Source organism: Megascapheus bottae, chromosome 6 (genome assembly GCF_031878675.1).
Source record: "Megascapheus bottae isolate mThoBot1 chromosome 6, mThoBot2.hap1, whole genome shotgun sequence".
NCBI classification, from domain to species: domain Eukaryota; kingdom Metazoa; phylum Chordata; class Mammalia; order Rodentia; family Geomyidae; genus Megascapheus; species Megascapheus bottae.
This window is the reverse complement of record NC_143514.1, coordinates 74133908-74148324: the sequence shown is the minus strand read 5'-3', so window position 1 is coordinate 74148324 and position 14417 is coordinate 74133908. Positions and strand designations below refer to the sequence as shown.

General features: G+C 52.9%; 1 protein-coding gene across 1 annotated transcript in view; it reads left to right on the top strand.

Moving 5' to 3' along the window:
- Arhgef10l (Rho guanine nucleotide exchange factor 10 like) overlaps positions 1–14417 on the top strand; it is a 103381-nt gene that overhangs the window by 18290 nt on the left and 70674 nt on the right. Inside the window, exons 2-4 of the mRNA XM_090335716.1 lie at positions 900–981; positions 5987–6151; positions 6891–6921. Of these exons, the coding sequence (XP_090191842.1) occupies positions 945–981; positions 5987–6151; positions 6891–6921 (233 nt within the window). The 5' untranslated portion in view covers positions 900–944. The remainder of the gene's footprint in view (positions 1–899; positions 982–5986; positions 6152–6890; positions 6922–14417) is intronic.

Genomic DNA, 14417 nt, shown 5'->3' with positions numbered 1-14417 from the left:
AAGCCCCAATATTGACACACATGCACATCCACACAAATTGCCATCTGCCTTCCTTCAGGTTTTATTTGGTAAGCCAGGCAGCACAAATAAAGGCTTTAGGAGTGGAAATGAACAGAACTGTGTAGGTGGCTGGTGGCAGGGGCAGGCTGCTCCATCTGCACAGGGAGGTGTGGATTGATGCGCAGCTGCAGGCGGAAGTGGCAGTAGGTCCCCTGGAAAGGCTGCTTCTGGACACAGGCAGCCCCTAAGGGTCGGGCTTGCTGTTCCTGGGCCACACGGGGGTGGGGTGGCGGGTGTCACCTGGGCTACCTGGGGTCAGGGCAACCTCCTTAGCTCAGGACACTGCATTCTGCCCTATTTACTCTACCTCTGTGACCCTTTCCTTTGTACTCGTGTGTGCCACTCCTTGTCAGCTGGTGCCAGCCCTGTGGGGTAGGATAAGAGACAAAGAGAGAGTGGCTTCCTAGCAGGGCCAAAGGGACCCGCTGGAATCTGGGGTGACCAGGACCCTAGGAGGAAGTGTACAGCTGTGTTCAGGATCCAGCTTCTAGGTCATCAGCGGTGGGGACCCGAGGTTGACTCCCAAGCAGGAGGCTCTGGAGGGGGCAAGGACAGCCCTGGCTAGACCTAGGCTCCTGTCGGCCTTTTGGACAGTGTGCGAAGGCAGGGTCTGACAGAAATGCATTCTAGGAAGAAGAGGGCTTGGGCCCCACAGCTGCAGGCTTTTTGATGGGTTAATGATTGATACTGGGTGCAGGCTGGATCTTTTCAGGGGCTGTCCCGCACCCTGGGACTTCTGGGAAGCATGTGAGAGCACCCGGGCCAGGCGCCCAGGCCCCTCTGTGGCTGCACTTTGACCGGAAGTCTCATTAACTCTTTTTCTGGCCTTGTTTCCACAGGCGAGTGGCAGCGACGCGCTGGTCTGAGCTGTACTTTGTTGTCTGATGGCTTCCTTCAAGCCGCCTCCACAGCCTGCCATAGGTACTGTACCCCAGCTCTCCCACCTTCCACCCTGCTGGCCCTTCTCATAGTAGTGGGGGGGGGCTTGTTCCTTGTGGAAAAACAGGAATAACTTCCTCCTCTCCGGCAAGCACCTGGCAAGCCCAGCGTCCTTTACCTCTCCCCTGCACCTGTCAGCCTGAACAGAGTGACAGTTTGGGGTGTGAAGTTTGTAAATTAAGGGAGGGAGTGAAGTTGAGGGGGAAGGGTTGGGCCATCAGGCAGTCCCAGGGTGAGAAAAGAAAAAAAAAAAAAGACAGATTAAAACCATACTTGCCAGGCATGGTGGCTCACGCCTGTAATCCTAGCTACTCAGGAGGCTGAGATCTGAGGATCAAGGTTCAAAGCCAGCCTGAGCACAAAAGGACCTGAGATTCTTATCTCCAATTAACCTCTAAAAATGGGAAGTGGGGCTTGGCTCAAGGGTAGGGCAGTAGCCTTGAGCTGACGAGCTCAGGGACAGCGCCCAGGCCCAGTTCAAGCCCCATAACCCACAAAAAAAATACTTATACTAACAAAATTATTCATTGTTTATCAGAAATCTAATCCAGCACCCTGTATTTTGTTTGGAAACCATAACCTCAGACTTTGGAGGTGACATCCTGGCTCTGCCTGTGGGGGAGGGAAGGGGTGGGGAGAGTGGGCAGAGCTGCACCTGGGGGAGGGGGCAGCTCCAGCCCCCCCTGGAGAGGAGTCAGGCCAGTTGAGCCAGGGCTATGTCACCGCCCAACCTGACATGGATCCCGGCCACTTACTCGTGCACTTATGTAAGGGACTGAGTGTTTCCATGGTCTGGCCTCACCATGGATAATGTGAGTGTGGTAATAGCAACCTGTCCCTGTTGTCACAAGGCTGTGTCAACCAGTGAAGGAGATGGTGCATGCCTCGTGGGGTACGATCCCTGAGCTCTGGTAGAGAGAGACGCTCCCTTCTGAAGTGTGTGGGGGGCCCCTCGGCAGGCCCCTTTTGCCCTGGTGTGGGGCGGCCTCGCAGCACTCCTCTCCTGAGGACAGGATGTGTCCAGAATCTTCAAAGGTGGGAGTATCGGGCTCCATTCAGTCCAGGGGGTGAGGAAGGGCCAGTTCCCAATTATCCTGGGCTAGGCCTCCTGATCTTTCCTTCTGATAGGAATCCAGGTCTGGTTGCCTGATGGGAGGCCAACCAGCTGATTGCGGGGAGGAGTTGATCAGGGACAAAAAGGACATTTCCTGTCAGGTCACACCCAGGTTCTGGGATAGCCCTTTTTGCCCTTGTTGCTGTGGGGGATGGGGGTGCCCTGCCCCCATTTCTCTTCCCCTCCAAGAGGGCCAATGTGGGAAGGCAGGAAGCAAGCAAACTATGGATGGGGCTTTCCTCCAGCGAGGTTTAGCTTTGCTGGCTGAGGTCACCTGACTAGACCAGGTCCTTTGGCTATCTCCTGATCCCATGAGACCTCCTAGTGTCTTGCCAGGTCCTTGGGGGAGCAGAGACGTCCCCTTCCCCAGCCCCTCACAAAGTTGTCTCAGGGTTGCAGCTTTGATTTCTTCCCTGGCCCACGGTGAGCTCCTGGATACCCTAGGGCCATGGATGCCTCACTTTCCCTGGGACCCCCTGGTTCAGGGGCTGCAGCTACTGGTCAGTAGGCTTGTGGGTGATGTGGATGGAGCAGCTTAAGTGATATGTGTAGTCTTACCCAGCTCTGTCTGGGAGGGGCAGGGTGGGCTGGAGCTGGCTCGGGAATGGGGTAGGGTGGAGCCCAGGCTTCAGCCAGGCTGTGGTAACAATAATGAGAACCCAGCCAGATGATGGATGACAGTGGCAACAGTAATCGGGGCAGTGCTGTCCAACAGTGGGCAGGCACTGCCTGTCCTTCCTCCCTGCAGCCCTGGGAGGTGGTCACTGCTGTTGTCATCACCTCTGAGTCCCCCTGGGTGATGCTGGGGTTTCTGTGGAGCCCAGGTGCCCTGCCCTTAGTCATTGTGGTAATACCAGCTGTTTGTGCAGGGATTCCGTTCCCTCTCTCCCCCTCCTCTGCCTAGTAGAGTCATCACAAGGGCCAGGATGGAAGGCCCCCAAGGGCCAGGACAGCCCTGATGGGTGTGTCTCATACCCCTAAAGTAGTGTCACTGATCCCGGTACTTAAGAGAGCCTGTGTCAGGCTGGGTGTAGTGGCTCATGCCTGTCATCCCAGCCTGGTGCCCAGGGAGACACCAGTGGGAGTCTTATGGTCCAGGTTGGTCCAGGCAAACAAGCAGAAACAAGCAAACAAAACCCTCACAAAGCCTCCCACAAAAATGTGAGACTCTTAAATAAACAAGCAAACAACTTAGTCCCAAAGAATTGGGAGTGTGGCCCAATTGGTAGAATGTTTTTCTGCGAAGCTTGAGGCCATGAGTTTAAACCATAATGCTGAAAAAAAAAATAAAGAAAGCAAGCAAGTGCCAGACTCCACTGGCTCATACCTGTAATCCTAGCTACTTAAGAGACTGAGATCTGAGGGTCTCAGTTCAAGGTCAGCCCAGGCAGGGACATCTGTAAGACTCTTTATCTCCAGGTAAATACTATAAAGCTGGAAGTAGAGGGGATGCTCAAGTGGTAGAGACTGGCTTTGAATAAAAAAGCCAAGGCCCTGAGTTTAAGCCCACATGCAACACACACACATCCCACAAACATACACACGCACACATGCACATGCGTGCACGCAAAGGAAGGAGGGAGGGAAGAAAGAAGAAAGGAAGGAAAAGGAAAGCTGGGCTCTGGTGGCTCACACCTATAATCCTAGCTACTCAGGAGGCTGAGATCTAAGGATCATGATTCAAAGCCAGCCCGGGCAGGAAACTAGTGATTGAGTAGAGGGACAAAGGGAACAGCAGGAGTTCTGTGTACCCGCACACATAGGTGTGAACCCACATGCAGCGTGTATGTAACTGACACAATAGTGCCAAAAACAATAGCAAAGTTGTGATAGTATAAATATTATTACACAACATTTGCTGTGTAATTATATATATTATAATTATATGCAGTCTATGCCTGTGTGCTAGTACAGTGGCTTGAACTCAGGACCTTCTGTTCTCATTCAGCTTGGTTGCCCTGCCGGTACTCTTCTGCTTGAGCCATGCCTTCAGCCTAGATTTTTTTGCTGGTAATTTTAGAACTCAAATCTCATAACAATTTCTGCCAGACTGGCTTCATACCTTGATCCTCAGACCTTAGCCTCTTGAATGAGTACAATTACAGGTATGAGCCACGGGTTTATTACACAATATTTTTAAATATTTGAAGCAAGGGGTTGGGAGTTTAGCATAGTGATAGAGTGCTTGCCTAGCATGCACGAAAACTCAGGTTAGATTCGTCAGTACCACATATATAAAAAAAAGCTGGAAGTGGTGTTGTGGCTCAAGTGATAGAGCTCTAGCCTTGAGAAAGCCCAAGGACAGTGCTCAGGCCCGGAGTTCAAGCCAAGACTGGCAAAAAAAAAATTGAAGCAAATGATTTTTCTTTCAAACCTATTTTTTTTTTTTTGAGACAGGGTCTTACTGTATGACCCAAGCTGGCCTTGAATTGATCATCTTCCCATCTCACCTCCTCTTTCTTCCTCCTCCTCCTCCTCCCCCCTTCTCTTCTTTTTTCTTTCTTTCTTTCTTTCTTCTTCTTATTTTTTTTTTTTTTGTGGTCACGGGGCTTAAACTCTGGGCCTGGGACTTGTCCCTGAGCTCTTCAGCCAAGTACCACTTTGAGTCAAGTACCACTTTCAGTTTTCTGGTGATTAATTGGAGATAAGAGTCTCAAAGACTTTCATGCCCAGGCTGGCTTTGAACCTTGACCCTCAGATCTCAACCTCCTGAGTAGCTAAGATTACTGGTGTGAGCCACCCATACTTGGCTTGCCTCACCCTCTTGAGTGCTGGAATTGAGGGTGCATGCTACCATACCCAACCAGCCTGAAGCAAGCAATTCAAACAAACTCTCAAATGCTGCGGGAACCTCTGGTTGATTTTGTGAGCCTCCAGTGGGTTTGTAATTCGAACATGGTATATCTGACTTCCTTTTCCCTCTATTTCCTTTGCCAACTCATCACCACTGAGTGTCAAAGCTCAAGTCACTTCCTGAAGCTCATAGCATTAGTGCCCAAGGGAGTAAATGAAGGAAAGAAGGGGCTGGACAGGAGGGGAGGCACATTGTTCCTGTGCTGGGGGTCGACAGGACTGTGAAGGGTGAGGAGGGGCACAGGGGACACATTACGGAGGGGATCCCCAAGAGGGAGCAGAGAGATCAAGGCTATGGGGAAATCTATTGGTACTAGGAGGTCAGGCTCAGGCAGTCCTGTCCTGGTATCTGCCCAGGGTTTATCTCCAAGCCCCAGGCATTCCCAGGCAGCTGAGTTTCAAGCTATCGTATCTGCCAGAGTGCACATGCAGGATGTGTGTTCATTTGCACAGCAACACATTAGTACACAAGCATCTGTGAAGGTGTGTACCACTTGTTATGGCCGGATGCTGGTGGCTCACGTCTATAATTCCAGATGCTCTGGAGGCTGAGATGGGAAGATCCATGTGTGAAGCCAGCCTGAGCAAGAAAGTCTTCTCTCCATTTAATCAACAAAAAGCCAGATCTGAAGTTGTGGCTGGAGTGATAAAGTGCCAGCCTACCAAGAATGCAAGGCTCTGAGTTTAGGTTCCAGTAGGGGAACCGAACAGAACAGAATAGAAAGCAAAATGCTTCTTGCTCACAAAACCAGAGTCTGAAAATAAGAGTTGGAAAGGCATCAGTTCAAATCCTGTACTCGCACAGCCTGGGACCTTGCTCTCTCCCCATCCTCCCCTGCCACCTACTCAGAGATCTAACCCAGACCCCTGGACAACAGGGCTGCCTGGCTTGAGCAGATTTAACCTCAGCCCTGAGAAGGGCTCTGTCTCTGTCCTTAGACCCACCACCCCTGGCCCCTGCCTTCCCTGGCTGCTCCTCTCCCTTGCCCATATGCTGACCCTTACTTTCCGCTCCTCTAGGAGATCCCCTGGGACCTGGAAACGCAGGCCCCTCCCCTGAGGCAGAAGATTCTGGGGAGGCCTTTGAATTCGATGACAGTGATGAAGAGGACGCCAGCCTTGCCCCCGTGGGGAACACGGACCTTCCACTGATCAGCTTTGACCCTGACTCTGGCACGGGTGAGGGTGTTTCGTTTTATTTTATTTTTTTCAGTTTCAACCAGTGAGCTGGGGGAAGAGCAGGCTCCAGGGGGAGGGCTGGTGGCTCCTCCGCTGTCCCCAGGAAGCCGGACTGGACCGCATTCCATGCTTCCCCTGGGAATGGGATTTCTGAAATTCCTGCAACAACATCTGGCGCCTGCACATTGTAAGTGGAAGAGTGTGGCCCGGGTTTTGCTGTGGAAACCCTTTCTGGCCAGATCTATGTCTCGGCCATCTTCCTGGCCGCTACCCAGAACCCCCCAGCCAGAGGGGTACCCTCTCCTGGGATTTCCTGCCCACTCTCCCTCCTCGTCCCTAAGGCGTGGAAGGGCCCTGATGAATCTGGTGGTTGGTCCATGGCAGCTGCTGGGCTCTTCTATTCTGTCATGTAGGAGAGACTCTGGGGACCAGACTAGCCGGAACTTCCTGCAGGCTGGGGACAGCGACTCCTCCGCAGGGAGCTGGGAATGGGGGAGTCCTGGCAGGCAGGACGGGCAGGCAGGCAGGGATATGGGCCCTAGGGGTGGGGTGGCACAGGCCTGACAGGTAGGATGGCTTAGTCAGGAGCAGGGCTTCGCAAAGGGCAGGAGCCCAGCAGTCACCCTGGTTGGCCTGGCCTGGGCCCAGCCGCCCCCAGGAGGTGGAGAAGTGGGCGGGAATAGGCTAAATTGAGGGGCCCAGCCCCTTAGTCTGACAAGCTCTTCCTCTCTGCCCTTCTTCACAGACCAGGCTGCTGCACCACCACCCCAGACAGAGTAAGTGACCTTGTTACTTTGCTTTGATGGTGGGAGAAAAGGGGAGGGGGGCAGGGTGGAGCTGTGGAACCCCCATGGGCTTTCTGTGAGGAGAATAGGAGACCCTTTGCTCTGGGAAACTTCTATGGCCCCTTGCTGTCTTCGTCCGGGAAACCTGCCACGCCCCCTTGCTAGCTGTGTGTCCGTGGAGCAGTCATAGACCCAGCTCTGGTGCCCATCTGTCCCTGAGGACGATGGAGTCACAACAGACCACTCCTAGGCACTGCCATATGGGAGCCGATGGCTGCCTGGCCCACTTCTGCCAGTACCCTCCCAGTTCATTCCTGGCACTGCTGGCGGTGAGGGAAGGCAGTCTAATTGCTAAGGGCTCCAGTGCTGGGTGTCTGAGTCTTAACCCTGGCCTCAGCCGTAACTACAGGCCTTGCGAGAGTCAAAGGCTTTCTGGATCTCAGTTTTCTCATCTGTAAAATGGAGCACTGGAGGAGGGCAGGCACTCTGATCCTAGCGCCTCTGAGCTCGGGGCTGGAAGCTGAGGCCTTCCATGCTGGGGCTCTCTGCTTCTGAGCATGGGAGGACGGGTGGGGTTCAGCTAGTGGCCCAGGGGCATGATGAGTGGGAATTCTTGCAGGTCTCACTGAAGAAGCTCACCGGAGGCAGTCTCTGCAGGGGTGAGACAGGATGGTTTCAGCCTGGCCAGTGCTGGGCGATCAGGTTCAGCGTGTGCAACCAGTGGCTTGTCATTTCCTCCTTGATTAAGCAGCTGGATTGAATCAGCTGCCCCCGGCCTTGCAGGTTACCATGGCTGGGGTCTCCTAAAGGCTTGGGGCCCTCCTGAGCGTGCCAGGAGGCACATGGAGAAACTGAGTCTGGTAGGAAAGGCCTGGACCACTAGCCAAAGGTGCTGCATAGGGGAGTCTGGCTGAACCACTGGCATCGTAGGCAAAGGTCCAGGGAGCCCCTGAGCAGAGGTGAGGGCTGAGGAGCTGTGGGCCAAGTGCAAGGATGCCTGCCCTGGAGCTGGCTTTGCATGCTGTCCAGCCACCCTTCTAGAGACCCAGCCACCCCAGAATCAGAGTCAGGACTATGACAGCCGCACTCTTCCCTGCCAACCTTTCTTCTGCGCTTATGGCTTGGTGTCCTGTGGGTGTCTGGGGACACTGATCTTGAGCCTGGCCTCATGATGGCAGCCAGATCAGGCGGTGTTATGTCAGGCCCCCATGGGGTACCATACTGAGTCCAGGTGACCCGGTGACCCTCAGAGCTGGGGTGGACCTGTGAGGGTTGAGATCCTCTGAGAGCCAGGCTGCAGTGTGGCTGTCTGCTCCAAGCTTGCCCGGAGCTGCCCTCACTCCCTTCACCCCATGTCCTAGGGGACTCCCCATCTAGCTCTCACTTGCTGTGTGGCTTGGGGCTGCATGGGGGCCCCTCTGACCTGCGGGTTTCCTGTCTGAGTTCTCTCACCTGGAAGCCTGGGGCATCACAACTCAGGCCTCTCGTCCCTTCGACTTGGGGGAGGCAAGCATGCCAGGGCCACCCACAGCATTGCATGTCCCTCTGTTTGTCACCGGACCATCCACAGAACATGCTTCCTGCCTAAGGAATGGCTATGAGAGACACCTAAGGGGCCCTTTAATTTTTCACACAGCAGGGTGACGTGGTGCCTTGAGATGCAGGTGCCTGGACTCCTGATCCAGTGCTCTCTGTATCTCTCAGCTTCCTTCCTTCCCAGGTCCTGCTACTTGTCTGGGTAGTGATTTTCCCCGCTGAAGTCCCCTGGGAAAGCCCTCGATGGTCACTCTCCTCAGTTTTCCAGGAGAAAAAGGAACCAAAACTTGATTTTCCTTAAACAAACAACAAATCCAAACAAAACCCTAACTTCCCCAGAGGTGGTCACTAAGCAAACCCTGTTTTGAAAAACAAAGCCTGATTTCAGGTTTCAGTGTGAGGACATTTCAGCTGTCCTCCGCTTCCCTGCTGGAAGGTTTGGACATGGCCTTGCTGACCTGGCCTCCAGCTTTGGGTCTCCAAGCCTCTGATTAGAAAAGCTATGGGCTCCACTGAGCTTTACTTGCAAACTTCCTTCACCCCTGGAACACAAGGCCAGATACAAACAAGGTAAACGAGGAAGGATTTATTTTGGCTCCTGAGTCTGGATGGCTCAGAAGTTCACGTAGGCTGGACCCACTGCCTGGTGTTTGAGTAGAGGCAGACATCATGGCATTAGCTTGGGGTAGACGCAGTTCACCCTTCGTGGTGACCATGGGGCAGAGACAGACACTAGTAGAGGACCAGATCCGGCTTTCCAGGACCTGCCCCAGTGACCTACTTCCTCCAGCTAGGCCCCGCCTCAGGCTCCCCTCCACCTCCCTTGAATCAACCCAGCCATGGATTAATCTGTTGATTAAGTCAGGGCCCTCAGGACCCATGCATCTCTCCAGTGACCCCAATAATAATCCTTCAGGGGACGTTGCAGGGTCAAACTCCAACAGTGATCTTTTCCCTTCTGACCATTACCGCAAGATGTGGGAGTGGGAGGGGCGGGGCTCAGGGCAGCCATGTGGCCCGCTGGAGGCGCATGCTCGGGGTGGAGCTGCCTTGAAGTCTGGGTCCTAGGAATTAATACAAATTGCTTGCTTTTTCCAAACTTAGACCTGTTTTTTTTGTTTTGTTTTGTTTTGTTTTGTTTTGAGATAGAGTCTTACTACTTTTGTCTGGGCTGGCCTCTACCTGTGATCCTCCTACCTCTGTCTCCTGAGCAGCTGTACTCATACTTTTCTGCAGTAAAATGAGGACTACAAGCTCTCTTTCTCGGGGCAATGAGTGTGTATCTAGCTGGCTATAGCAGCTGCTCCAGATGCCTTCCCTGCTGTGATTGGGCCTTTGGGTTGAGTCTGGCTCCATCTTATGCATAGCTGTGGGAGCTGCCAGCCTTCCCCCGCCTCAAGTCTCTGTCCTCCACCTTCACAGTGCCTGGGAATGTTATAAACACACAGGCAGTGGGTGGTCACCGTTGGGATGAAGGAATGGGGCTGTGGTAGCCTTCACTGGAGCCTGTGGCTTGGAGGCAGGCAGGCTGCTCTGAGGTGAACAGGGCTGTAGGTGCCGCTGGTGTGGGTGGTGGTGGAGGCCTGTGGGTGACTGATGGGCTTGGCCATCATGCTCAGCAGTCTCAGGACCAGAAGTGCGCCTGTCTGGGTGCTGTGACAAGCCTGCTTCCAGGTGCCCCACGCACTGGTGGTGAGTTCTCTGTCCTCGGTGGGGCTGACTGTGGTTGCATCCTAGCAATGGTGGCATCAGAACAGATGGTGATGGTGGCAGCCAGGTTTCCCAGAGACCTGGAGTGTGATGGGGGCTGGGACTCCGGGTCTCTAGGAAGGAGACTTGGCCACTCCCCGGGGAAGGGAGGTACTGGGGCCAAGGTGATACAGATGGCCCATGGGCATTTGAGAATACAGGCTGGGTACCATCCGGGATCTCCTGTCCCCTGGAAACACAGACATCAGTGCTCGACACAGTCCCAGGCACCCAGGATGAGGGGAAACGTTGATGGCATTATCTCCAGTGAAGGATGGTGAGGTGGCAGGACCTGGGGTTCTGCAAGGCCACTTGCAGGGTATCCACGGAAACGAGAAGCAAACAAACTTCCCAGCAAAAGAATGTCTCAGGCTGGATTCTGATTCTGGCAGCTCATAGGAGCCAGGCCAGAGGCCACAGGGAAGGCGAGGGAAGGCTCAGAGTAGTCGAGTGGCCTGAGGTTGCACGATGCTGAGTGTGTGAGGGTACATTGCCCTATCTATCATTCCGTCTCTGTCCTGGGAGATGGGCAACTCTGGTTACGCGCATTTTACAGGTGAAGAAACGGAGGTTTGGAGAACTGAAATAAGCCACTTAAGGCTCATCTAGCAAGCAAGTGCCAACTCTAGCATTGTGTCTCTTTGACTGCCAGCCCACAGCAGAAGACTGTGCCCTTAACCTGTCCTGGTAGACTTTGGGACATTTGTACTTCTAAACCTCTGGCTCTCTCTGAGGGAATCTTGACCAATGGACTGGTTTTGTGCCAGGAAGGGGGAACATGAGCCCATGTATCACTGTGTTTCTCCTGGATGCCTGCCTGCCTCACCCCCCTCAAGGCACAGAGCCTCTGGACTCTGGCCCCTTCTGGAGTTCTTTGCTTTCCTGCCTGGTTTTGCCTCTGCCCCAAAGGCCCCCTGTGGCCCTTGTGGTACAGAGTTTTGGGCTCCTGGCCCAGCCATGGGGGCTGTAATTGGCTCTCTATGGGTCCCTGTCCTCCCCCTCCTTCATTCACCTGGATCAGGTGCGCTATGCTGGGGCCTGCAGCCTGAGATAGGAATGGAGGAGGTATGCCTGAGCTGTCCAGGCGCCTGAGGAGCTGAGGATCAAACTGAAAGGAGAAGAGGCTGCTATTCAGGTCTGGAGTCCCAGGCTGTAGCTTCCGTGTAGACTCTAAACTAAAAGCATCTCTCTCTCTCTCTCTCTCTCTCTCTCTCTCTCTCTCTCTCTCTCTCTCTCTCTCTCTCTCTCTCTCTCTCTCTCTCTCTCTCTCTCTCTCTTTCTATAGGTCACTGGGGCTTGAACTCTGGGCCTGGGTGCTGTTCCTGAGCTCTTTAGCTCAGGGCTACTGCCTTACCCTTGAGCCACAGCCCCATTTCGCGTTTTCTGGTGGTTAATAAGAGTCTCTCGGACTTTAGTGGCTGGGCTGGCTTTGAACCACGATCCTTGGATCTCAGCCTCCTGAATAGGATTATAGGCATGAGCCACCACACTGGGATGAGAAGCGCATTTGTTTTTTCGCTCCTTCTTAGTCCCTGATTATGAAGTATTCTATATAGGAGTCAGGAGCTTTGCATACCAGACCCTTCAGGGACCCAGTACAAAAACCTGCAGCCTCTCCCCTGAGAATCCCCCATCCTCTGAACCCCCTCAGGTCCTCCCGGCCCTTCACAAAGAGGCTGTTGGTACTAAGTTGGTCGCTGATGGCTCATGCCTGAGATCCTAGCTACAAATCTAGCCCTCACAGCAGCGAACGTAGGCAGAATAACAGCTTGTTCCAAAGATGGCCATATCCAAGCCACTCCAATACACTGCCTGGCATGGCCACATGACTGCAGAGGGCAGAATGTCCTGGATTCTTGGGCCAGCCTTATAAGGGGGAGGCAGGAGGTCAGACTCACAGAGGGATGGAAAGACAGATGCCTTGCTGCAGCTGGCTTATAAGATGGAGGGACTGAGAGGTATGGAGGGCAGACAGTTTCTAGAGTCTGGGAAAGGGAACAATGGGCTTCCAGCTTCCAGACGGAGCCACTGTGGTCTTTTTTTTATTTATTTATTTATTTATTTATTTATTTATTTATTTATTTATTTATTTTTGTGCTGGTACTGGGGCTTAAACTCTGGGCCTCACATTAATTAACTTAATCACTCAAGGCTGGTGCCCTGCCACTTAAGCCACATCTCTTTTCTGGCTTTTTGTTGGTTAGTCGGAAATAAGAATCCCTGTAGTTTTTGTCTGCCTGGACTGGCTTTGAACTGTGATTCTAAGATATCAGCCTCCTGAATAGCTAGGATTACAAGGTGTGAGCCACTGGTGCCAGCCAGTGAGGTCTTTTGATCTCTACAACGCGGGGATGGGGGTGGGAAGGATCAAGATTCTCCTGTCTCAGTCTCCTGAGTTCTGGGATTATAGGCATATGCCACCATTCCTGGCTAAATGTCTGTCTTCAGTCTCTATTCCTATAATCTGTCGCAGCAGTAATAGGAGATGGTCCCACAAAGGGGGAAATTACCATGGCGCCATTTTGCAGCTCCAGATTGATGGGGAGGGGAGTTCCTTGCCCACGGTGCTAGGAAGGTGCTGTGCTAGGCTCTGCTTCCCCTCCAACCCTCTGCGTGTCTGGGACCTGCTCGGCACCCTGGACTCCTAACTCTGCTGAACGCTGGGACTCCTGCTCCCTGCCACTGTCCTTCTCTCAGCACACGGGGTGTCTAGGCCTGGGGCTGACATTCCGGGCCCCATGCTTTGGTTTTGATGTGTGCGAGTGCATGTCTGGGCTCTGTAGGCTCTGCTGATCAGGCTGGTGCTAAGGGCATTACTGACTGTGCACAGATCCTCAGGACACTCAGAGGGCAGGCACCGTTCCACCCCTCTGGACAGGTGCAGCCTCAGCCTCTATAGAGTGGGGTCATCTGAGCCACTGGGAGGGTGATTGTAAAGGTCCAGGGTCTAGTAGGGAGCTGTTAGCTTTCACTGTCCCCAAAGCATGCAGGTCAGTCCAGGGCACAAGGGACTCCATGCTCATAAATTATACCTGCCAGGTGTGGTGGCTCATGTCTGTAATCTTAGCTAGCCAGGAGGCTGACACCTGAGGATTATGGTTCAAAGCCAGCCTGGGCACTAAGGACTGATTCTCTTATCTCCAATTAACCACTAGAAAACCGGAAGTGGGGCTGTGGCTCGAGGGGTAGGGCCCAGAGTTCAAGCCCCATAAAAAAAAATTATACCAAAGTTTGAACTCAGGACCTGAAGTTTGTTTGGCTTGCTTGCTTGCTTGGCTATTGTTTTATCGCTTGGACCACGTCTCTTTGCTGTTTAATTGGAGATGGGGTGTCACAGTTCTGCCTAGGCTGGCTTTGAACTATGATCTTCTTGGTCTCCGTTCTGAGTCGTTAGGATTATAAGTAACCAGCACTTGATTAATTGTGTGTGTGTATGCACACACCGATACTGGGGCTTGAACTCAGGGCTTTGTGCTCTCCCTTGGCCTTTTTGTTCAGGCTGGCACTCTATCACTTGAGCCACTTCTGGCTTTGTTTTCTGGAAAATTGGAGTAAGTCTCACGGACTTTCCTGCCTGGGCTGGCTTCAAATCTTGATCCTCGGATCTCAGCCTCCTGAGTAGATGCTGTTATAGAGAACTTGCTCTGTGAGGTGTAGAGAAGCCACACTTTTAGAGGTCGAACCGAGAGTCTTTATTAGAAAGCCAACTACTGCAAGTGGACACATGTCCCCTCCAAACTTACCGCCCTGGTTGTTGTTAGCATGAGGCTTCTAAAGGCAAAAACCGCAACAAGGCAGTTGATGCATGGCATGGGGGTTAGTGAAGCGTGTTCACAGAAGCAACACATGCCAGCTATGAATTAACCAAGGAGGGTAGTTAGAGATTAACTCAGGGAACAACCAGGGGTAGAGATTTACTGGGATCCAACAGGGGTAGTGGTTTCTATAACATAGCTGCAGTTATAGGAATGGCCTATGTCCCATCTATAGTTCCCAGCATTGAGTGAATTGTCCCTGTTAACTATTCAAGCATTAAGATGGCTGTGGACAGGAGGGTGGAGCAAGATGACCTTGCTTAGGTCCAGTATCTGTATTTCACTACAATTACAGGTGTGAGCCACCAGCACCTGGCTAATTTTTTGTTTTTCCTTTTTTTTTTTTTTTTTGGTCAGTTGTGAGACTAGAACTCTGAGCCTGGGCAC